This window comes from Triturus cristatus, chromosome 8 (genome assembly GCF_964204655.1).
Source record: "Triturus cristatus chromosome 8, aTriCri1.1, whole genome shotgun sequence".
Classification (NCBI taxonomy): domain Eukaryota; kingdom Metazoa; phylum Chordata; class Amphibia; order Caudata; family Salamandridae; genus Triturus; species Triturus cristatus.
Genome location: NC_140591.1, coordinates 148,631,756 through 148,656,864, shown reverse-complemented (window position 1 = coordinate 148,656,864; position 25,109 = coordinate 148,631,756). Strand labels below are relative to the sequence as shown.

At 45.0% G+C, this 25,109-nt stretch overlaps 1 protein-coding gene across 1 annotated transcript in view; it reads left to right on the top strand.

Moving 5' to 3' along the window:
- The window catches only part of BTLA (B and T lymphocyte associated), a 128,176-nt gene extending 103,852 nt beyond the window's left edge, over positions 1–24,324 (top strand). The window contains exons 4-5 of the mRNA XM_085621175.1: positions 7,607–7,653; positions 21,885–24,324. Of these exons, the coding sequence (XP_085477301.1) occupies positions 7,607–7,653; positions 21,885–22,217 (380 nt within the window). The 3' untranslated portion in view covers positions 22,218–24,324. The remainder of the gene's footprint in view (positions 1–7,606; positions 7,654–21,884) is intronic.
- Positions 24,325–25,109: the final 785 nt, after the last annotated feature.

Sequence of the window (25,109 nt, the reverse complement as noted above, 5' to 3'; positions counted from 1 at the left end):
TCAATAGCGGGGGCGAAATTCCCCATCTTTGAAGATTAGACCAAAGAATTGTGCGGTCCACCCCATCGAGCGCCATTCTATATTCTAAAAAAACGGTCTACAAGATCGGACAACAAGATAGTATTGCTGGTATTCTAAGTCTTTGTTTAAGATACCCAATCACCTTTGCATCCCGCAAAACTCTAACTTAAGGGAGCTCAAGAACTCAATGAATAGGACACTACAGAGGCTCCAGCAAACAGGCTCAGACCCCACCATCCAGGAGGAGCTAACGCAACTAAAAACAAACAAGAAAAGGTAATCTGGCAAGCAAAAAGGGAAGCAAAGGACAAGTTGTGGGCCAAGCTACTATATGACTAAGAACAGCATAAGATTCTTGGGTATAATAAATAGTTTACAGAATCCAGACGTACATAGAGTTAATTCACATTTAATGGAAGAAGCCTGTGCAACCCACCTTTTGCAACACTTTAATACAGAACCTGAAGGATTTAGGATTGGGAATACTAGACCCAGGCATATTTCTGGGGTGAATTTCCTGATCAAACAAAACCACTAGCAACTGATTCTTTCTCATTTTCAAACAAACAGATTAAGAACAGGATAGCGAAAGGCAGGCTGGAGGGCGCGACAGGCCCTAACGGGATTCCACCGATCGTCTTTAAGAAAGACCTGGACTATTGGGCGGCTGCATTATTACCACTGTTTGAACAGATCTCGGGAGGAGAAAGTATACCGGCTTCTTGGAGAGGGTCCTTCATATCCCCAATATACAAGAGAAATGAAATAAAAGACACTTATAGAGCGCATGGTTACCCTGGAGCATCCCAGCGGCATCCCAGAGAGGCAATAAGAACTAAGCAAAACGCTACAGGCTGGTAGCATTAATAGATAACGATGCCAAATACTATGCCGGTCTTCTCCTGGATGATCTCACAGATTGAGCAATTGAAAAATCAGTCATCCCCTTCAACCAGATGGGTTTCTGTAAAGGCATGGGAACTACCACAAACATACTTGCCCTCTCCTTTTTACAGACGCTGTTAAAGATGCAAACTTACCACTTTACATGTGTTTCATCGACTATTCATCGGCTTTCGATAATATAGATAGGAAGAAACTTTGGGTTAAACTCAATAAAATAAATATACCACCTGCTCTCTTAAACCAGCTGATCCTCTTACATACTGACAGCTGGGTCCAAGTGAAGCTTGGAGCCGGTGACTGCCTGTCCAGAAAAAATGCCAACTACAAAGGGCCTGAAACAAGGGTGTGTGCTGGTCCTGACTTTGTTCAATCTTTTTATGGCAGATTTATCCACAGAGCTGGATAACTGCAAATCACACGCCCCAAGGATGGGCGGGCTTTCAGTTTTTCATTTACTGTATGCCGATGACCTTGTATTGATCAGCCGAACTCTTTATTTATTTTTATTTAGAAAGTTTTGTATAGCGCAAACGTGACCCTCGAGGGTATCAGAGTGCTTTACATGGAGATAACACAATTAGCACTTGGTCTGATCAACCGGCAAACATATGCGTGAGACAGACAAATCAACAGTTAAGAATAGGCTAATATTGATTGGAGAACAATAAAACACATCTAAGACAAAATAAACTACATAAAAGTTTGCTATTGAATCAATTCAGTGTCATTGAGATATTGAATTAGGACTGATTGGACTTTAACATCTATTAGATGCTATGGAACGTTTCTCTGATAACAATGGTCTAAGAATCAACTTAGACAAGTCTAAAGTGATTCGATTAAACTAAACAAAGAATGCATCTAATCATCGTTGGCATCTGGCTGGTGAAACAATAGAAGTAGTCGAGGAATACAAGTACCTGGGGGTCCTTATAGATAACAAAGGCATGTTCAAGGCACAAAAAGATGCCATCAGGAGAAGAGGAAGCTCAATTGTGGTGGCACTAAAAAACCTCACGGTACAAAAGGTGGTGGTGATGGACGGAGCATCAGAACCAATCAAACACTCACACCCAGTCAACAGATCTGGGTTTGATCCATCACCGTTCTTTAGCCCACTCTGCCACCCCAGTTCAGACATGGCCATATGCAAATCAGTCTGACCCTGTGCCTCATGGGAACAGTCCAGCCCGAACTGCGAAGCCATGCCTTCCCTGGACCGGAAACAAGCTTCCTAGGACCGGTTTCTGGCATTTCAGCCGTCTTCAGCCAGGCTTGCTTGAATCCAGTGGCAAAGTGAGCAAGGGACCATGAGGCACTGGGTCAGACTGATTTGCATATGGTCATGTCTGAACTGGGGTGGCAGAGTGGGCTAAAGAACGGTGATGGATCAAACCCAGATCTGTTGACTGGGTGTGAGTGTTCGATGCTCCGTCCATCACCTTCCCCCTTTTGTACCGCTTTCTTCGCCATAAGTTGGCAGGGTATGCTCAGACGTGTGTCCCTTGCTCACTATGCCACTGGATTCAAGCAAGCCTGGCTGAAGACGGCTGAAATGCCAGAAACTGGTCCTAGGAAGCTTGATTCCGGTCCAGGGAAGGCATGGCTTGGCAGTTCGGGCTGGACTGTTCCCATGAGGCACAGGGTCAGACTGATTTGCATATGGCCATGTCTGAACTGGGGTGGCAGAGTGGGCTAAAGAACGGTGATGGATCAAACCCAGATCTGTTGACTGGGTGTGAGTGTTTGATTGGTTCTGATGTTCCGTCCATCACCACCCCCTTTTGTACCGCTTTGTTCGCAATAAGTTGGCAGGGTATGCTCAGACGTGAGTCCCTTGCTCACTTTGCCACTGGATTCAAGCAAGCCTGGCTGAAGACGGCTGAAATGCCAGAAACCGGTCCTAGGAAGCTTGTTTCCAGTCCAGGGAAGGCATGGCTTGGCAGTTCGGGCTGGACTGTTCCCATGGGGCACTGGGTCAGACTGATTTGCATATGGCCATGTCTGAACTGGGGTAGTAGAGTGGGCTAATGAACGGTGATGGATCAAACCCAGATCTGTTTACTGGGTGTGAGTGTTTGATTGGTTCTGATGCTCCGTCCATCACCACCCCCTTTTGTACCGCTTTGTTCGCAATAAGTTGGCAGGGTATGCTCAGACGTGTGTCCCTTGCTCACTTTGCCACTGGATTCAAGCAAGCCTGGCTGAAGACGGCTGAAATGCCAGAAACTGGTCCTAGGAAGCTTGTTTCCAGTCCAGGGAAGGCATGGCTTGGCAGTTCGGGCTGGACTGTTCCCATGAGGCACTGGGTCAGACTGATTTGCATATGGTCATGTCTGAACTGGGGTGGCAGAGTGGGCTAAAGAACGGTGATGGATCAAACCCAGATCTGTTGACTGGGTGTGAGTGTTTGATTGGTTCTGATGCTCCGTCCATCACCACCTCCTTTTGTACCGCTTTGTTCGCCATAAGTTGGCGGGGTATGCTCAGACGTGTGTCCCTTGCTCACTTTGCCACTGGATTCAAGCAAGCCTGGCTGAAGACGCCTGAAATGCCAGAAACTGGTCCTAGGAAGCTTGTTTCCAGTCCAGGGAAGGCATGGTTTGGCAGTTCGGGCTGGACTGTTCCCATGAGACACTGGGTCAGACTGATTTGCATATGGTCATGTCTGAACTGGGGTGGCAGAGTGGGCTAAAGAACGGTGATGGATCAATCCCAGATCTGTTGACTGGGTGTGAGTGTTTGATTGGTTCTGATGCTCCGTCCATCACCACACCCTTTTTTACCGCTTTGTTCGCCATAAGTTGGCAGGGTATGCTCAGACGTGTGTCTCTTGCTCACTTTGCCACTGGATTCAAGCAAGCCTGGCTGAAGACGGCTGAAATGCCAGAAACCGGTCCTAGGAAGCTTGTTTCCAGTCCAGGGAAGGCATGGCTTGGCAGTTCGGGCTGGACTGTTCCCATGAGGCACAGGGTCAGACTGATTTGCATATGGCCATGTCTGAACTGGGGTGGCAGAGTGGGCTAAAGAACGGTGATGGATCAAACCCAGATCTGTTGACTGGGTGTGAGTGTTTGATTGGTTCTGATGCTCTGTCCATCACCTTCCCCCTTTTGTACTGCTTTCTTCGCCATAAGTTGGCAGGGTATGCTCAGACGTGTGTCCCTTGCTCACTTTGCCACTGGATTCAAGCAAGCCTGGCTGAAGACGGCTGAAATGCCAGAAACCGGTCCTAGGAAGCTTGTTTCCAGTCCAGGGAAGGCATGGCTTGGCAGTTCGGGCTGGACTGTTCCCATGAGGCACAGGGTCAGACTGATTTGCATATGGCCATGTCTGAACTGGGGTGGCAGAGTGGGCTAAAGAACGGTGATGGATCAAACCCAGATCTGTTGACTGGGTGTGAGTGTTTGATTGGTTCTGATGCTCTGTCCATCACCTTCCCCCTTTTGTACTGCTTTCTTCGCCATAAGTTGGCAGGGTATGCTCAGACGTGTGTCCCTTGCTCACTTTGCCACTGGATTCAAGCAAGCCTGGCTGAAGACGGCTGAAATGCCAGAAACTGCTCCTAGGAAGCTTGTTTCCAGTCCAGGGAAGGCATGGCTTGGCAGTTCGGGCTGGACTGTTCCCATGAGGCACTGGGTCAGACTGATTTGCATATGGTCATGTCTAAACTGGGGTGGCAGAGTGGGCTAAAGAACGGTGATGGATCAAACCCAGATCTGTTGACTGGGTGTGAGTGTTTGATTGGTTCTGATGCACCGTCCATCACCACCCCCTTTTGTACCGCTTTGTTCGCCATAAGTTGGCAGGGTATGCTCAGACATGTGTCCATCGCTCACTTTGCCACTGGATTCAAACAAGCCTGGCTGAAGACGGCTGAAATGCCAGAAACTGGTCCTAGGAAGCTTGTTTCCAGTCCAGGGAAGGCATGGCTTGGCAGTTCGGGCTGGACTGTTCCCATGAGGCACTGGGTCAGACTGATTTGCATATGGTCATGTCTGAACTGGGGTGGCAGAGTGGACTAAAGAACGGTGATGGATCAAACCCAGATCTGTCGACTGGGTGTGAGTGTTTGATTGGTTCTGATGCTCCGTCCATCACCACCCCCTTTTGTACCACTAAAAAACATCAAACACAAAACTGCTGGTCCAGGTCACCACTGTTTCAGGTGCTTCAAGCAAAACTCATCCCAACCATCACTTACGGGAACAAGTGCTTGAGGGGAAGGGACGCGGGTACATTGGACAGTATATCTTAAGAACATTTAGAATGATATTTTAATCTACCTAAATACGCCTCGCCTGCCCAAATCAGATTGGCATTTGTTCTGCAGATCCAAGAAATTGCCTGTAAAGGTGCCTACTTCAAGTGCTGGCATAAAATTAAAAGGGCTGAGTCCGGATCACTAAATGCCTATTTGTGGAAGGAAATACAGTCAAAAAAGGAAAGTGCAGACATGACCTACTTGTCAGCTTCGATTGATCGCTTGGGCCTAGGTGAACTTTGGGTGGCCTCAGGAAAGCATAACAGCTTCAAACATCTTGTTAACAAGACAGTGAAAAGGGGGTCCATGGTGGAAGACAAGGCGGCACTGAAAGAAAGGGCCCATGGATGGTTCATCATGCAGAGTTACACCAATTCCTCCCGCCAACCTTATTTAGGTGCTGGTTTCATGAAGGCAACTAAGGAAAAATATTTTCATTTCCGAATGGGCATTCTTCCAACTTTGCTGCACCTGTCACCTTGGAAACGAACACAGACATCGACTATCTGCCGCCTATGTGGGAAAGCAAAAGAGAATTTCCTACACCTATTGTGCATCTGTGGAAAGCTGCAATCTGAAAGTGGACTGCTAGTAAAACCCATTTTCAAGATCAAGGGGATAAGAACTTGCAGACAAGCAGTTAAAGTATTTTTTGGAGGTGGAGGTGGAGGTGTCCAGTTGATCTGTCGCTTTATTCGATTCATGGACACAATGGGGAAACAATTCTAAAAACCAGCAGCTAATAACTTCTCTCACTGCAACCAAAAGGTTCTCCCCAGAGACGCTGCTTTGGCAACAGCTAACAATCAGGCGGCATGTTCCATCCCTCCCAATCCATCCACGAGCTGCCTAACCCTTTTTGCTAAATTCATCTATTGTACAGCTGAAAACCTGCTTTTTTTCATCATTTGTGTTTTGCATAAAAAAAAATATGTAAAAATCTATTTGCAATTTTCGGTTCTAACTTTATAGAAGTTAAAAAAATTGACACTCTTATATATTTTTAATTTTTTTTATGGCAATGGTTTTAAGTAATCATGCAAATAAAGTTATCCTGTCTTATTTTAGGGGACAGATGGTCTATTAAGTAGAATGAATGACACTGCCTGCCTTTCTTTTCTGCCTCTGGTTTGACTGAATGAATGAAATATCCTTTATTGGGCTTCTTAGTCCTTGGTATCTGAGCTGCTTGGGAGACTGCTAGCCGGAATCTGTGGCTCAAGTCTGTCGCTGGAAGAAAAGTTTACCCGGCGAACACCAGAAGTTAGTTGATTGTGGACAGAGAATGAATCGCTGTGGCGATGAGGCTTTGGTTGCAGATGGTGGATGAAGGTATATAGAGCTGAGTGAGACTCTGAGAGTAACTAGGGATGGAATGACATCCAGACTTCTGAACTACAGCTCAGCCAACTGAGAAGATCTGGAGGAAACCCTGATCAACTGCACCGAGCTGATGGAGCTCAATTAATCAATCAAACAATAAGCATATTTCTATGGTGCCAAAATAACATAAAGGGCAATGAGATGTTGCAATGGTCAATTCCAGATGTGGTGCAGCTGGGTAAAAGGGAGTATCAGTGGTGGGGATAGTAGATGAACGTTGAGAACGTGACTAAGCATTGTTACCCTTGGTATTATGTGCAGAACAAGAACACACTGCTCCAGTGAGCACCATCAGCATTATGGTGTAAGCCTAACGGAGTTGTAGTAGACAGAGGTCATGAGTACAGGGCGGTGAGCAGCAACTTTATGCTTATCTATCGAGAGAACGCAAGCTGCCCTAAATCAGGCCTGGGAAGCAATGAATTAAGCCAGGCTAAACTACTGAACAAACACAAATGACGTACGAGATAAGCACCACCAATGGGATAAACCAAATAGAGATCTACAGACGTAGTGAGGCAATCACACCAGTGAGGGATCAAAAAAAGCTAAAACAGAGTATCTTGCTGAGTGGTAAGTAGGCTGATAAGCACATGAGAATCAAGAAGAGGGTGCGCGGAGGATCGCTGAGTCTATAACATGGGGAAACCATGCTGATGAATGTTGACATCAATAATGAGGAGCCCTGTAGTACTGTGTTTGTAGTAAGGCAAGGCGTACAGTGTAGCGCTTCTGTTGGATGCTATTGCACCTTGGAATCTCTAAATCTAGTTCTATGTTGTTCTACGGTGGTAGAGTGACAAGTGATTGAGGTAGGGCGGTCAGACTAACTAGGACAGCTGGTGCACTAAGGCATAGGTGTGGTCAGGTGGTACAGCCAGTACTCCTTGTAGAAAGAGATGCCCTTAAGAGTTCTGACTTCCATTAAGTGGCCCATTGTCATGGCTAATAATGTCTCCAAATATATTCTTGATCTCATTGCTCATAAATCCATGTCCTTTTTTTAATCATCCTTTCCTTCCTTCGTTTCAGAAAATTATATCAAATCCGACGAGCCTGCACAAGAGGAATCTAAAGGGGTATGATTTCTGCTTTAACTCTGTTTTCTGTCCTATTTAAATGTACCACAGCCCTGCTTAAAGCAAAGTCAAAGCTATAAAGGGAATTTTGAGGTATCTGTTTTTCGTTTCCTACACGTCCACATTGGCTAGCTGGGTGGCTCACTGAGTTTAGTGATCACCTCTAACACATGCAGTGGCCTACAGGCAATGAGTTTAGATCTGGCGAGTCTAGCTCAGCCTTCATCATCATAGGTGAAAGCTTGAAGTACCATTAAACTGAATAACATTAACTCCTCCTATTTACAGAATATAAAAATGGCAGATGTGTTACATAAAATCAAACTACCATTCTTTAACAGTTGGCTTAGCAAATGCAAATGAAATCCTTCTTTAAATTATGGATCTGTTCTAATAGGAGAAAGACAATGTGCAGACATCACTTCTTTTCAGTTTAATCTCACTGACATATACTGTATCATATCCATATTAATTCTATGATAACATTAAAAAATATATATTTATTAGACAACACAGTAGTGTGTTAATGCTAAACAGTAGAACCAGCTATTGTCTGGAAATGTAAGTCAGAGCTAAATGAAAGCATGCTGAAAGAGGGGGATGAGACTGGTCTTTGTTTTTCTGTTATTAAAACCTCAATAATCTTCGGTAGGAGTTTGAGGACAAGTGTCACTTCCTGGATCCCTGCTGGAAGCCAGGAAGGTGTCACCAGACTGAATGTACTAATAAGTAGCCACGTGCATTTGGCACAAATGTCTGAGGATTTCTACTTTTCTTGTTGTTTAAGTGGCTAAGTACTGTGTGCCTGCTTTTTTTAGGTCTTGCCTGGAGACAGGTTTAGCTGCCTGTTGTTGAACGATCTTTTGTGGAAAGTACTTACACTGGACATTGGGACATCCCGCTGCTTATTACTGCTTGGCTTTCTTATCAGACTCATTTGCTTGCTTGTTATCCAATGCCTTTTCTTCCTATCCTTGTGTTTGTCTATCCACTTGCGTATAGCTTCTTTATTATCCTTTTTAATTAGATGACTTGTATCCTTGCACTGCATCAAACCTTTTTCTTTTTCTTTTGGCACTCCATTGGTGTGCATATGAGTGCTCTATTTTTTCCCCCCTGTGTGCTGCTTCCTTCTTCACATCCCTGCCTCTGTGCTCTCCATGTTGCTATTCCACTGCCAGTTCTCAAGTTCCTCCATTGCTTCCCAAACTACTCTTGTGGTTTTTTTTTAACTCTCCTTCTACCATGGTGCCTCTGTGGCTTCCCCACCTTTCCCATCTCACCACCAGATGTCAGCTGAATTTATTTGCTCTTCTCGCCCCCACACAACCACTTATTAGTTGCTCCTCTGCCCATTTCTGTCCAGTTGTTTTTTTGCATTTTTAAATTTTTGCATACTGTCCATTAGCTGCAATTTGCAACCGGAACACTTCTTTCTGCACAGCTTTTATTTTTATTTACCTCTTCAAGAGGGGCATCCGCCATCTTGGAATGGTAAATTAAACCAAAGCTAAAAGGATCACACATATATCATCACTCTGGGGTCTGAGTTTTAAGAATGCATTTCAGCACCTACAATAAGCATTATACTTTTTTTAGGTTTTCACCAGCACAGCTCTTGCGCTGTGCTTGAGAAATCTATTGTTTTTAATATAAACTTAAGAAGGAGTTACATCTTGCCTCCTCTCTTTCGTGGCTTTTCATTAGTTCCTGTGCGTGCTAATTACCTTTCCTACATTTCTATTGGCTGTAGCATATTTTTTATTCATTTACCAATGCTTGTTCCTGGTCTGCTTCTCTTATCAATTTCCTGCCGCCAAAATGCTGTTAACATCCGCATTGGTGGAATTATTTTTTCAAAAATAAAGTTTTGCCTCTTTCTGCTTTTTCGTCTTGCAGCAGTTTTATACACTGTCTCCACCGGCCTTTTGCTGAGGCCACAACCACAAAAAATGTGGTGTGTGTAATTTGGTGTCTTTCTTTTCCCGCTGAGGTCGGTGTTGTGCAATTCTTCTGCACATGGGGACGCAAAGGCACATAAAGAAGACCAACTATACCGTCTTTTTTTGAGCTGCTTTGCTGGTGGGATTTCACCGAGGCTTATAAATGTCCTTGTAGCCTCCTGTTTTTGCAAGCGGAATAAACACAATTTTGCCCCCTCTTCCTCATTATCTGCGTAGTGCCCCCAATCCAAGTTCTGTCCTTCCTTCACCCAATCACGTATTGTATGGCCCCAGTCTCCTCTTCCTCATTAGGTGTTTATCTCCCCCTACCCCCACAGCAGTGGACAGGGTCGGATTGGTAAGGCGTGCACTCGGGCAATGGCCGAGGGGACGGTATTGAAGTTTCAGCTGTGGGCTGCTTTTTTGGCAGCCTTGGGAGTGGGCGATTTGGACTGTGTCTGGTGTGTTCAGGTGTCGCCAGGGGCCCAGTGGGGCCCTGAGTGGCCTTTCTGGAGGCAGATGGGTGTCCATTACCTCCCTTTCAAGGGCAGTGGTGTCACTCCCTATCTTTTGTTGGGCCGGCCAATTAATGTTTGCATACTGAGTGGGGCAGGGGGCCTGAGCAGAAGTGGTCTCACTTGTTTTCAGGTGTTTATAAAAACGTCACCGACGCAGTGTTTTGAGGAAAGTTAATATGCAAATGCACCACTTTTTTTTAGCGTGTCCGGGCCGAGTTCTAATCCCAATCCAACCCCTATCAGTGGAAATGTTCTTTGGAGCAAAACGTGCCCTGGGCGTGTCACGCAAACTGGCACAATGATTCATCACACCCTCCCACGAGGACCGGGCATCATACATTTTTAAGTTAGCGAATCCCACCATTTATCCTTTTGCACTGCGATGCGCGACCAGGGGCGTCCACTGTGCGCAGCATTTCTCTTCCCCTGATCCCTTCCAGGGTTTGGGGGTGGTGGAGGTGGTGGCCTTGCTTCGATTTGTAATATTCTCACTACCTGATGATCACGTGAGCTCCTTGTGATTTTGCACTTAAAAACCTTGTCTATAAAGTCCATCACCTTTTCCCAAAAAGACTTGAGCATTGGACATTGGAAGATCAGGTGTTCCAGTTCCCCCCTCCCTATGTTGCAGTTCCAGCAGATTGGGCTATCTCTGAGGCCTAATGTGTGTAAGAGGGCTGGGGTCCAGTATGTTTTGTGAATCAGCCATAGTTTGGTTTGAGCTAGAACTGCTGTGATTTTATTTCGGGTGGCCGAGGCCCATATCCCCACTCCTGTTCATTTAATGGGGGTTGTATCAGTGTATCCCAGTATCCCTTTGTTTTATTGTTATGTTTGGACTTAAGGGGGCGTAGTGTTTTGTATATTTTCGATGCTTGGTGGCCTAGTTTATTTATGTTTGCTACATATTGGAAGATTGAGGGCGTGGTGTCTGTTATATTTGATTTTGTTATGGCTGTCTTTATCTTTAGGAAGCTGTATAGATCTAGGTCTTCTAGCTGGTGGGTTGTCTTCAGTTCAGAGAAAGTGATTGGTGATGCTTTCCTTTCTAGTTGATGCGGGTGCGAGATGCCCTTATCTATCCATGTGTCGAATCTAAGGGTTTTCCCTTTGTATTTGATATTATTTTTCCCCCATAGAGTTTCTGATTTTGAGCCTTTGATACTGACCTCCATTTTTTTGTCAAGTTTTAAAAGAGCTAGTTTAGTATTTCTTAAGATAGGATTGTTCGCTTGGGGGTATGCGTTTATTGTTAGTAGTGCTAGTGGGTTTAGGTTGTTCAGAATGGCCTTTTCTATCTGAAACCATACTGGTGTGTAATCTGGTGTCTGGTCTATCCACTGTGTGCCCTCTTTGGCAAGGAAGGCAAGTTGGAAGAGCTTGAAATCCGCTAGGTTCACCCCCCCCTTGTATTTTTGGTAGTTTTAGTTTTTTTATGCTAATCCTCGCTTTCTTATCTCTCCAGAGGAATTTGGTGCACATTTTATCTAGCTTTTGGTGGAATTCATCCGATAGGAAGATGGGGAGCATCCCCGCTAAATAATTTACCAGAGGCGTGATCATCATTTTTAATGTTTCAATCCGTCCCCACCATGTCATAAATTTTGGTGACCAGTCTTCTAATTGTTTTTTTATCTTTGTCGTTAGAAGTTTCTCATTGTGCCGTATTGTGGAGATTAGGTCGCTGCCAAAGAAAATACCCAAATATTTGATATAGTTTGTCTGCCAGGCTAGTCCTGAGTCTCCCAGCACTTCCCTGGAGCAGTATATATTTAGTGGCTTGCACTCCAATTTTTCGTTATTAAGCTTGTACCCCGAGAGTTCTGAGTACTCTTTTATTGTGGCCATTAGCGCTTTTATTGATGTCTTGGGTTGCTCTGTCAATATCAGAATGTCGTCTGCGTAGGCTGCCAGTTTTATGTTCACCCCTTTGAAGTTAATCCCCTTTATGTTTTCATTTAATTTTATGTCCCTTATTAGGGGTTCAAGAGCTAGTAGATAAAGTGATGGTGAGAGTGGGCACCCTTGTCTGGTCCCTTGCTGGAGTTTGAACGTGTCAGAGAGAGAACCGTTTACCGTGATGCGGGCCGTTGGGGTCTGGTATAGGGCCATTGTCATTCTGACAAAGTCCTCACCCAGGTTAAAGCTGTACATGCATTGTTCCAGAAAATCCCACGACACCTTATCGAAGGCCTTCTCTGCATCTAGTGCTATGGCTACTGCTGGTGTCTGGCTCCCTGAAACTTGCTCTTGTACATGACAAAACAACCGTGTGTTGTCACACGCCAGTCGGTTTCGCATGAAGCCGACTTGGGTGTTACTTATTATTCTGGGTTGAAACTCGTCCTGTCTGGCCGCCAAGATTTTGACGTATATTTTACAGTCCACATTGATAAGTGATATTGGTCTATAGCTCCCTGGAAGTTGGGGGTCTTTCCCTTCTTTCGGTATAAATATTATTGTCGCCTCTGTCATGGACAGTGGGACAACCCCTGACGCTGCTGTATGGTTAAATACCTTTTCCAAGGTAGGTGTTAGCTGGGGTAGGAAGGCCTTGTAGAAGTCGGCTGTGAAGCCAACTGGGCCCGGGGCCTTGTTTTTTTAAGTGATTTGATTGCCAGCTCTATCTCCGTGCGGTTGATTTCTTGTCCTAGTTTTGCCGTGTCAGCTTGGTCTAGTTTGGGGAGTTTCAGTCTTTCTAGAAATATTTTGCACACCTCTTTATCGAGTGTCTTTTGGCTCCTATACAGTTCTGAGTAGAAGTCTTTGAATGTGTTGAGTATTTCCATGTGGCTTGTGTGTGTTCTGTTGTGTCGGTCTGTGATTGCTGAGATCGCTACCTGGTTACGTTTGTGCTTCAGGTATGATGCCAGCAGTTTCCCTGCTCTATTCGACTCGCAGAGGTTAAGAGCCTTGCATTTGTCAAACCACAGTCCCGCTCTCTCGCTTATGATTTTGTTAGATGCGTATTTCTGTTGTGTCAGGGTCTAAAGTGTTGTCTTGTCTTGTTTGTTGTTTATTTGCTCGAGTTCTAACTTTTTTATGTCCCTCTCTAACTCGGCCAACTGTAGATTCGCTTTCTTGTTTATTCTTGCCTTGATACTGATTAATCTGCCTCTAATGGTTGCTTTTAGTGCCTCCCACATAGTATTAGTGCTAACCTCTTTATTGTCATTGTTGGTTATGTAGTCCTCTATGGCTTCCTCAATTTCCTTTTTGTTGCCAGAATCTCTAATGGGGTCGTTCCTGAAGCGCCATCTTTTCGGGATTGCTTCGTTGTGTGTTCCACTTAAATTTAGACTGATGGCTGAATGGTCAGAGATTAACCTTGGCTCGATCGTAGATTCCTCGATCATGTGTGTGTGAGATTAGGATGTAGTCTATCCTCGTGTATGTCTTGTGAGGGTTGGAATAGAAGGTGTAATGCCTTGCAACTGGGTGCTGTAGCCTCCATGCGTCTTTGAGGTTGAATTTAGAGCATATGTTTTGTAGTGCTGTGTGGGAGTTGGTGGGGTGGTATTTGCAGGAGGATTGCCTGTCTATTAGGGGGTCTAACGGGATGTTGAAGTCCCCAGCAACGATAGTGAGATCGTCTTGTGGGAGTTTGTCTAGTGAGTCGGATACCTCTGCCCAGAAAGTGTGGTCATCTATGTTGGGCCCATACATGTTCGCTACGTGCAGTTTTTCACCCCCTCTGGAGAGGCTCGTTATAAGTAGTCTGCCCTCTTTGTCCTGTGTATGTGAGTCTATTGTTAGCCTCGAGTTCTTGGAGACTAGTGTCAGCACTCCCCTCTTCTTTCTGTGTGCGGGTGAGCTTGCTATCTGCGTTATCCATTTGGCTCTGATTAGTTTAGTGTCTTCCTCATCTAGTTTTGTTTCCTGTAGCAAGATTATGTCACTTTTGGACTTTGCTAGGTAGTCTATCATTTTATTGCGTTTAATGGGATGGTTTAGGCCCTTAACATTGAGAGATGTTATTTTAAGGTCTGTAGACAGTGTGATATTATTGCTACCTGCCATTTGTATTCCTAAGTTGTGGCACTACTGTACGCCCAACACTCATGGTTCCCCGGGGTTGCTTGTATCTTTGGCAAGGGTTCTTCCCTTCTACATTTTCCGAACTAGACAATCGATATTTGGAAGGATATATAAAGTTTGGAGAAAGAATAGCATGGAAAAAGGGTCGCTTGAGTACCTGAGGTGTACTAACATAGCCCACCCCCCCTCTGTAGAGCTCCCCCCACCCTCCCCTCCCCCTTCTTCATTAGGATGCAGAAGGTGCGACGGCAGGATCGCCTTTCCGCCTCTCAGAGCTTAATGTCCCATCGATTCCTGTTGATTTACTCCTTTTTAGTTGCGGTTCATCTTGCCCTTAGTCTTTTCCCGGTCTTCATCCAGGGGTTTCGGAAACAGTTTACCAGTTTTCTGGTATCTTTTTCTTTTGTTCTCCCGACTCTCTGCCTGAGGTAGTTGTCGTGAGGTAGCAGCTCGTGATTATTTGAGGTAGATGTGTTGCGCGTATTCCTTGTTTCCAAGGATCTTCCCTTCTTTCCTCTTCTTTTATATTTTTACCCAGCACCTCCTTCATTGTTGAGCTCTGGTGATGGGCCTCTTTTAGCCGTACCATGGAGCGCGGTGTCCATGGTTGTGACAGTGGGCCCTCTAAATATTTGTGCAGATCTCGGGGGTCTGTGAAGAAGTGTTTTTTCCCTTTGTCTATTATTTTGAATTTCGTGGGGGCCACAAATGAAAATTGTATGTTCATTGGTTGAGTTTCTGGCGCAGAGCGATGAAACATTTCCTTGTGTCCACGGTGGGTTTCGAATAGTCTTGAGTTAAAATAATTCTGTGGCCCTTCCAGTTGATCTGGTGGTTCTTCCTAGCGTAGTTAAAGATCTCCTCCGTGTGTTGCGACCTCAATGGTTTGCATATGATGGGTCTTGCAAATTGGGACAATGGTATTTTGACAGCTGGTACTCTGAACGCCTTATCTAATTCAAATTGTCTGTTGAATTTTAGATTGGTGAGTTTTGGTATTAGGTCTTCCAGGAATGTGGAACAGGATCCTGCTGCATCTTCTGCCCCTTCAGGGATCCCGAGTATTCGTATGTTACCCCTCCGGTTCTTATCTTCCATCTCCTCCGCTTGCCTTTGTAGGGCGCTCGTAATTTGTGTTAGTGACTTTACTTCTTTCCTCACGCCTTGACCAATGTCCTCCGTATCACTGATCCTCTGTTCTGCTGCTGTTAGCCTGATATTCACAGAGTTCAAATCTGCTCTAACTGCCGCAATCTCTAATTGGATTGTTTCTGTGGTGAGCTTTGTTGATTTTGCCAAATCATGCACCTCTGCTAGTTTCTTAAGAATCGTTTCAAGTGTACTGTTTATGTCCGGTCTTTGTTTGATAGGCGAGTCAGATGTCAGTGGTTCCCCCTTGCTTTTCTTTTGCTGCTGGTGCAGCCTGCTCTCCCTGTTGGTCATATTTCTTCTTGTTTGGTCTCTGTGTTACTCCCTTGCAATGCTTTTGAGTCTCTGATTCGTGTCTTGGCCCCCTACTTTCCTTGGTACTGTCCTTTTCTCTTTACAGCTCTCTATCTTGTCCGTACTAGGGCTCCTGCCCATGAGCGCCTCCTTCGGTCTTTCTGCTGTTTATCTTGCTCTGACCCGAGTCTCCTTCTTTCGTGCCCCCATCTGACGCCGTTCTTGTTGCCCTGCCCTGTGTTGTTCCCACAATTTCTGTATAGTCTGATTTTGGGCGGTGGATTGTCTTTGTTAGTTTTTTAGCTATGGCGTTGTACCTCCCTTTTTCTGCGGGTGTTGGTTGTTGTCCTCAGGGCACCCGTGTTAATCCCATGTGCTGGGGATCGGGGTCTCAGGGGTCTCAGGGTCGCGCTAGTTATGTCCCCTTCTTGGTGAGCATATAAGCTTGGTATCTGTTTGTTTCTCTTGTTTACCTGTTGGTTGTCTGTCCTCTTCTTTATCTGTTTCTTATTGTCCTCCCGCGTTGTTCATTTAATTTGATCTTGCGCTGATTTATTCTTGTAGGCTAGTATGGTTTTGATAATTCTGCCCCCACCTTCTTCTGTGTTTTTCGGTCCTTCTTTCGCCTTGTTTATTTGTGTTTATTTGTATCTGTTTGTTCCCCTTACCGTCCGCTCGGTTGTCTCGGATCTCGACTTATAGGGTGTTTGTGTTCAGTTCTGGCTTTCCACTCTCTCCTCCTTTCTTACCTAGCGCTTTGGTTTATCTTCGCTCCCCCCTCTTTGTTTCGTTGTACACGGGCCTGCCCTGATGCCTTGTCGGTTGGCAGTGTACGTCCGTGGGGGTGAGGGCAGGGCGGGTTAGGGCGCTCTTGAATCGGGGGAGGGTCTCCCAGCCACCCCAGTCTCAATCTGTTTTATCCGGGTGTTCGCTCCCCCCCCTGCTTGCCCCCGCTCATCGCACACCACCGATTTTGTGGGCAGACATGTCTCTGCTCGCTGGAGGTGCCGTCTTCTCCTGTGGCGTTTTCGGTGGGGTTCGTTCCTCCTCGTCCCGTTACGTACGTTGCTTCATCAGTCTCTTTCACTGCTTCCTATGGGCGCCATCTTGGTCGTCTCCACCCTACGCAGGAGTTTCCGAGTTAATTGCTCTTCGGAGCCTTCTTGTCCCTCCGCTTTAGCGCCAATCTTCGGTGTAGGTGTTCCGACGACCAGGGCGTATTTTTTCCTCTTGTGTGTCTCGCTATTACTGGAGTATTTTCGTTTTGCTAGCCCAGTTACGGCGCATCGGCAGGATCAGGCAGCCATCAGCTCTGCCGTCCAAGCCACGCCCCCCACTGGGGGTGTTTTTAACGGGATTTTTGAAAAGCGTATGATGCCTCGTAGGTGCAGGCTACTGGGGAATTACTGGGGCTTGGAACGAGTAGAAGCAGTTCTATTTGGAAGAGCTTTGTATGGAGCTCAGTCTTCCCCAGCAGTAGTTCTTTCAATCCTTCAACCAATGAAGTCTGCACAAAATAAAGCTTTCTCGATGAGTCTTCAGAACAAACGATGGCAAAGTCAATAGTTCTTTCCCGTAATACTTAGTGGCTTTGCAAATGTTTTCACTCCTAGAAGGCTGCTCTCTGCTGTGCATGAGTGGTACACACAAATGATTTAATTTTCCTAAGTTTCCCATTCAAAGATGGCCACCATTGATGCATGCATATTTTGTTCTGGGGTTTTCTTAAATCATAAGAAAATTAATTCAAAGATGCCCGCCAGACATGTGCACACGTAGTCAACCATCTTAAAATGGCAAAAAACATCCTAAAATGGCCATCTTCTGATACAGCAGCAGGGGCACGGAGACGCTTGACGGGAATAGTTTTTAATAAAGGAATATTGTTGCACTGGAGAAGGGTGAGCAGGGAGATATAAAGAGGGAGGCAACCTAGTCCCTTAGATACAATGAGATGCCAGGCCTGACCTCCGCAGCAGAAGGATACTTACCAGCCAATCAAAACACATGCTGTTGTGTTCAACAGCACATCGCAATCAGTACATGGAGGCCAAAGGATAGTTCCACATTCTTTATTTCAAAATTCCAACTTGAACAGCTGTTGGAACCCACTAAAAACACTGACCTTGATACCTTCTTTTTGTGCTGGTGCTCTGAACATTATTTCAAAATTTGTGTGTATGGTTTGTTCCTACATATGAAACTATTTGGATGACATAGTGTCTTTTGTTTCATTGATCACGCCAACTTGACATGTGTGTTTAAAATTTCCTGAATTCTTGTATGTCCTAGCAATATAATTACCATTGTCATCTTTGTAGTGTTTGTTGATCATGAGCAGGCAAGATAACTAGACAAGAAAACCATCCATCTGTTGAATAAGGAGCTGACCCAAAGCCCACTCTAGGGACTGTACTACAATAGATCTTCCACAATAGACAGTTAACGCTGAAAAGGAAAAGTTTCAGTGCAGAGACAAAGCAACGTTTCCTGGTCTTTGGTGTCCCATGTGTACCTACTAGTCGGCTCTCCTCTCGCTGGTTTTGCAACACTATGATCTCTTCTGCTGGCGGTGGTCACAGACTTTGGCCAAACAGGACTTATGACCTTGGATCAAGTTTGCACTGAATCCTGATGCAAGTGAAGAGAAACTAAGTCACACCATCCAATCATTTATGCGAGCATTAGCATGCCCAGATTTTGCAAAGCAGGATTCACCTAACATTCAAGGAGTTGCTTGCTGTTTGCATGCTTTTCATCTCTGTACAGTTATGTGACACTCTCAGGGGATGGATCTTTCAAGGGAAATCTTCACACTTTAATATTATATGATTAGGTGCCTACAGTTGCGATATAATTCCTTGACATCATTGGTCCGTCGGCTTGCTTTTAACAATTAATTGCAAATATACATTTCTAATTTAAGCAAAGTCCCAGGAGCGATAATGGTGGAGCACGTTGAGGCCCAGGGATTAGGTATTTGTGTCAGGCCTGGCTAGCAGGACTAGGTGAAAGAAGCAGTAAGAGGAAGGCCAGGCACTGAAGGAAACCCAGAAGAGGGGTGTGTGGCTCAGGAGACAACAGGTGCTGGCAGCTTTGCAAGAGGAATATGGGTGGAGCTACGAGGATAGTGGGTTCTTTGCTTGTCTTGTCTTGAGGGTTTGATCAATGAGATCTCTGGTGCTTTCAAGGAAGAGTATGTCTTTCTCTTCACCACTGTTATTTTATATGCATATGCATTACTGTCCGCATTCTGCGTCTTAGCCATCATGCTTTCGATGTGTGAAAATACCTCTTCATGCTCCAAGCTCAATTCAAAGTTAAGTTATACTGAAATTATAAAAGTTTCCTGTTGGAAATAGGTTTTCAGGTTGGCAGAGGTATGCACTCTGACCAAGCAGGATCCACAATCCTACTCATGGTAAGTCACCACACACTCTAAATTATCCTGTGCTCACCCTCTTGTAGCTTGGCACAGAGCAGTCAGGGTTAACTTAAGAGGCCTTATGTGAAGTATTTGTGCAACACTTCAAACAGAAAAGCAGTGAAAACATCACCAAAAGACTCCACACCAGTTTAGAAATAAAATATAATTATATAAAATATAATTTATAGAAATAAAACAAGAAAAAAAACCATAAAAATCCAACAAGTAGAAGTAGAGATATTGGGCCAGATTTATTAAGGGTTTTCCCGTTCGCAAATGGCGAACGGGAAAAAGCCTTTTGGGATGTATCATCCAAAAAGGCCATTGCAAAATAAGGAATCGCAAAATCTGCAATTCCCTATTTTGCGAATGCATTTAAGAAAAATGGCAAAGTGTGATTGCTTAAATGTAATTTTGCAAGCACCCAAAATTTGCAATCTGGCCTTAAGAAATCGCACATTACCACCAACTTCAAGTTGGTGGCAATTTGCAATTTCCGAGAATGTATGTGCGCCACATGTGCACACATGTATATTTCAGAGGTGCAACAGGGTGTCCTTTTGGCACCCTTGCACCCTTGAAATTGCATTCCTAATTTGCAAGTACCTTTTGGGTACTCGCAAATTCTGAATGTCTTCCCATTCATTCCTATTGGTCTGTAGCCTCATAGGAATGAATGGGAAGGTATTCCTTGCGATTCGCAATTAAGGAATATGTAGGAATCACAATTATTATTGCGAAACCTACATACATTGCATTTTGCGAGTCCTTAATAGCGAAACGCTAAATTCGCTATTAAGGACTCTCAAAATACAATGATGAAACATCTGCCCCATTATTTTTCAAAGTATAAATGCAAAATAGCGCTTAGAAGTAATCTGGTTGTGCTGGACTGGGGCAAAGTTAAAAGTTCAGGCCAACCACAATGCTGCGTGAGCTGGATACAGGGACCCACTTGGGCCCCCTGAACCAAAGTACTTGATCTGGACTTGCATCAGCATCAAAGAAGATGCCAGGCACGCCATGCAGTTGGTAGTGATGCATCATTTCTGAGTGCGAGGCGCCAGGGCTGAAGTAGATGCGCAGCTACTGCTCATGCAACAGGTTTCCGATGGCGATTCGCTGGGTCCGTGTGCGATGCACCGACTCTGCTCCATGCTTCAACGAGAATGAGCCGGTTTTAATCCACGGGAAGGCGATGACGTGCTGGTTCCAACCCAAGCAGAGGTGAAGATGCGCCACTTCCGATGAGGATGTGTGGGTTCTGGATGTAGAAGCACCTTATGCCTCACTTCCAAGGATCCAGGAATGTGTTGGCACCACTTGGCAGTACAGACTCACCGTTTCTAGAGTCCAGATGCAGATGCAGGTAGTTGAAATCTTTCATATCCCTGAGAATTATAACAGGAGACAAGCCAGCAAGCCCTTGGAGTCACTCTGGGTTCAAGGGATGCAGGTCCAGTCCTTCTCACCCAGGCAGGAGCACAGCCGGAGGCAGGGCAGCTCAGCAAGGCAGGAGCACAGCCAGGCAGGAATCCAGAAAAGCACCAGTCCAGCAGAGCGGCAGTCCGTTCAGCAGCACTGCTGCTCTTCTCCCCAGTAGAGTAGTCACAGGTCCAGAAGTGTACTGAAGTCATGGTCTCAGAGGCAGTTGTGCCTTTGAAGTGGGGGAGATTTGCACTTAGGTCCTCCTTTCCTGTCCTGGCTCAAGACTCACTACAGGGGGGGTAAGTAGCCCTTTGTGTGAGAACAGGACTCCACCTATTCATGTGTAATTGTCAGCCCCACCCCATCCTGCCCAGGATGGCCCAGCAGAATGTAGATGACCCATCAATCACACCTAAGCTCCCTTTCTGTGTGGCTGCCCAGAGGGAATGCGCAAAGCCCAGCTGGCACCAACCCCAAACGTGCATTCAGAGACAGGCAGCAGGCACAGAACGGCTAAAGTGAGTAAAGTGCCAACTTTCTAAAAGTGGCATTTGCTAAGCTGTAACTTAAAATCCAACTTCACCATAAGTTTTGACTTTAAATTGTGATTTCACTGACACCAAACTTAAAAAGTCTGTCTCTTCAGAATTGGGAATTACACTTGAAAAATGTGATAAGGAAATCTCAATGTTTTTTTTGAAAGTGGTGTTTTCTTCCTACTCCAGTTCCCCACCATACCTTAGTCGCAACCTCCACTTCCTTCTTCTTTTTCTTCTTCATCTTTTTACTGGTGGAGCAGAGATCCAGCTTCCCCCACAGCCCATCTATAGAGTTTCCTGAAACCTGCCACCTGCCCGTGATCCTTTTCAGAATGAACATCACTCATATTTTGAAGGGCTCCACGGCTTCTTTGTACTCTGCATTTTACAACAAAGTACCCTGCTTCCTTTCTCTGATTTGCTGGATATGCTGGCAGCACATCCAGCAAATTCACAGACATAACTAAGGGCTAATTGATGACTAAGATTCAACCATTCCATTTATTATAGATCAGCAAATTCTACAAATAAACACTTTAACTCTAAGACATCAAATCCCAGGTTACCTATTCTTCAGCCCATCATGCCAACTACCATAATGAAAAATCAAGTAGTCATAAGCTTTCAAATTTATAATCCTGGCTGTAAATTTCACCAGTTCAAAAGATGTGGTAATCCAAACTAGAGTCGTAGACTCCCTCAATGCGCCTCCATATGTCTGCATTACTGCTCTCAAGTATGCTGATATGGCTCTACTTCCTCCTAATCCAATGTGATTGTGTGACATTTAGTTGGAGAGCAAGTCTGGGGTTTTCATTTGTCAATTAATGTGACTGGGTGATCGTTTATATGTTCATAACCTGTAGTCATTTGAATATTTTGTGATCTCTTCTAGGTTGCCGGTGCTGTTGCTCCTTGCCCATCCGACATCTTTGCATCAACACAACATGCACAGGGTTCTCCAAACTATAGTTCAATGATTGGCCTTCCGCAAGACCCACATGAGGAGGCGGTGTACGACAACGATGCTCTCCCTTCTTGGAACCCCATCCCAACCGGACCACCTCCTTCCAATACCACCCCTGCTTGCGATTTGAGCAGTTCTTTCACGGATAACAATGGGGTTCTGGTTTATGCCGCTCTGAACCATTCAGGGAACGTTGCAGGACCTGTCAGAGAAAGGTCTGGTGCTGTCACAGAATATGCCGCCATTTGCGTGAAGGACTGAGGTTGGCTTTGCAGCGCCTCTCCTCGCAAACCTCAAAACTTGAGTTCTACTTCTAAATCGCTGAGAACTTGGAACACATGAAGAGATAAGGCCAGGTTCTGCAGGGATTGATTGTAAATGTGATCTTAGCCAAAACCCTTTTTTTCCTGAAAATTGCCATATAAGTTTACCTTTGAAGGTACAGACTTTAGTCGTGGAATGTATGCTGAAAACAGAGAAAAGTATGTGCCTTTCTGTTCATCATTTTGTCTCTTGAATTGTATGTAGAGTAGGTAGGGTAGCTGTTATTAGAATTTTGTATTCACAAAACAGTTGTATATAGAATATGTTGCCATAATTTACTAATAGCCACCAACTGGGGCAAAAGAAAGGGTGGAACACAAGATAACAAAAATGTAGAGGTCTCTTTAAAATAAAGCAACAATTTATAGTAAGTGGTGAGCCTGAGTCTCTCCAGGTTCCAAAGAGTGTTCATTTTGGCAATTAAAACCCACACAATATAGGCAATGACGGACATCTGTGAGACGTGGATTGAACAGTAGATCTAATTGCAGGTAGTTCCATCTCTGTCAGATTTATTAGGACTTTGCACAACCACAGAGTCATGCAAAGTGATGCAAAAGTATGTTTTTACAATGGAAAGAGCCCCTATTCAGCATAAATAGTGCTTTACACTGCTTTATGCTACTTTGTGTCAAAAGGCTGTTCCATGGGTGGTACTTGGGCGTTTAACCACAATGACCTAATGGTTATTGACTCATAGCCCTACCTACTAAAATGTTTGATTTGGGTTTTGCATCTATAAATAACAGTTCCTTGAGGCAGGCGCACAGTTGGAGAAATGTTTTTATTGCTCCTAGCATCTCACACATTGCATGTGTGCTGCCCTATACAGCACACATCTAACGTGTGCTGCCTATACAGCACACATCTAACGTGTGCTGCCCTATACAGCACACATCCAACATGTGCCACCCTATCCAGCACACATCCAACATGTGCCACCCTATCCAGCACACATCCAACATGTGCCACCCTATCCAGCACACATCCAACATGTGCTGCCCTATACAGCACACATCCAACATGTGTTGCCCTATACAGCACACATCCAATGTGTGCCGCCCTATACAGCACACATCCAACATGTGCCACCCTATCCAGCACACATCCAACGTATGCCGCTCTATACAGCACACATCCAACATGTGCTGCCCTATACAGCACACATCCAACATGTGCCGCCCTATACAGCACACATCGAACATGTGCCGCCCTATACAGCACACATCGAACATGTGCTGCCCTATAAAGCACACATCCAACGTGGGCCACCCTATATAGCACACATTCGTGTGCCGCACTGTACAGCACACATCCAACGTGTGCTGCCCTATAAAACACACATCCAACGTGTGCCGCCCTATACAGCACACATCCAACATGTGCCGCCCTATACAGCACACATCCAACATGTCCTGCCCTATACAGCACACATCTAACGTGTGCCGCCTATACAGCACACATCTAACGTGTGCTGCCCTATACAACCCACAACCAACGTGTGCCGCCCTATATAGCACACATCCGTCTGCCGCAATGTACAGCACACATCCAACCTGTGCCGCCCTATATAGCACATATCCGTGTGCTGCACTGAACAGCACACATCCAACGTGTGAAATCTTTTCATGTTTGTCTAGGCAAATGATTTCGCACTGGAAAGCTATCCTCAGAATACAAAACCTGTGGTAGACATCATACACACCCACAGACACATATTTGCACTACAGGACAAGGTTGGTGTGTGGCACTAGGCACCCTTGTTTATGCCATATAAGTTTACCTTTGAAGGTACAGACTTTAGTCGTGGAATGTATGCTGAAAACAGAGAAAAGTATGTGCCTTTCTGTTCATCATTTTGTCTCTTGAATTGTATGTAGAGTAGGTAGGGTAGCTGTTATTAGAATTTTGTATTCACAAAACAGTTGTATATAGAATATGTTGCCATAATTTACTAATAGCCACCAACTGGGGCAAAAGAAAGGGTGGAACACAAGATAACAAAAATGTAGAGGTCTCTTTAAAATAAAGCAACAATTTATAGTAAGTGGTGAGCCTGAGTCTCTCCAGGTTCCAAAGAGTGTTCATTTTGGCAATTAAAACCCACACAATATAGGCAATGACGGACATCTGTGAGACGTGGATTGAACAGTAGATCTAATTGCAGGTAGTTCCATCTCTGTCAGATTTATTAGGACTTTGCACAACCACAGAGTCATGCAAAGTGATGCAAAAGTATGTTTTTACAATGGAAAGAGCCCCTATTCAGCATAAATAGTGCTTTACACTGCTTTATGCTACTTTGTGTCAAAAGGCTGTTCCATGGGTGGTACTTGGGCGTTTAACCACAATGACCTAATGGTTATTGACTCATAGCCCTACCTACTAAAATGTTTGATTTGGGTTTTGCATCTATAAATAACAGTTCCTTGAGGCAGGCGCACAGTTGGAGAAATGTTTTTATTGCTCCTAGCATCTCACACATTGCATGTGTGCTGCCCTATACAGCACACATCTAACGTGTGCTGCCTATACAGCACACATCTAACGTGTGCTGCCCTATACAGCACACATCCAACATGTGCCACCCTATCCAGCACACATCCAACATGTGCCACCCTATCCAGCACACATCCAACATGTGCCACCCTATCCAGCACACATCCAACATGTGCTGCCCTATACAGCACACATCCAACATGTGTTGCCCTATACAGCACACATCCAATGTGTGCCGCCCTATACAGCACACATCCAACATGTGCCACCCTATCCAGCACACATCCAACGTATGCCGCTCTATACAGCACACATCCAACATGTGCTGCC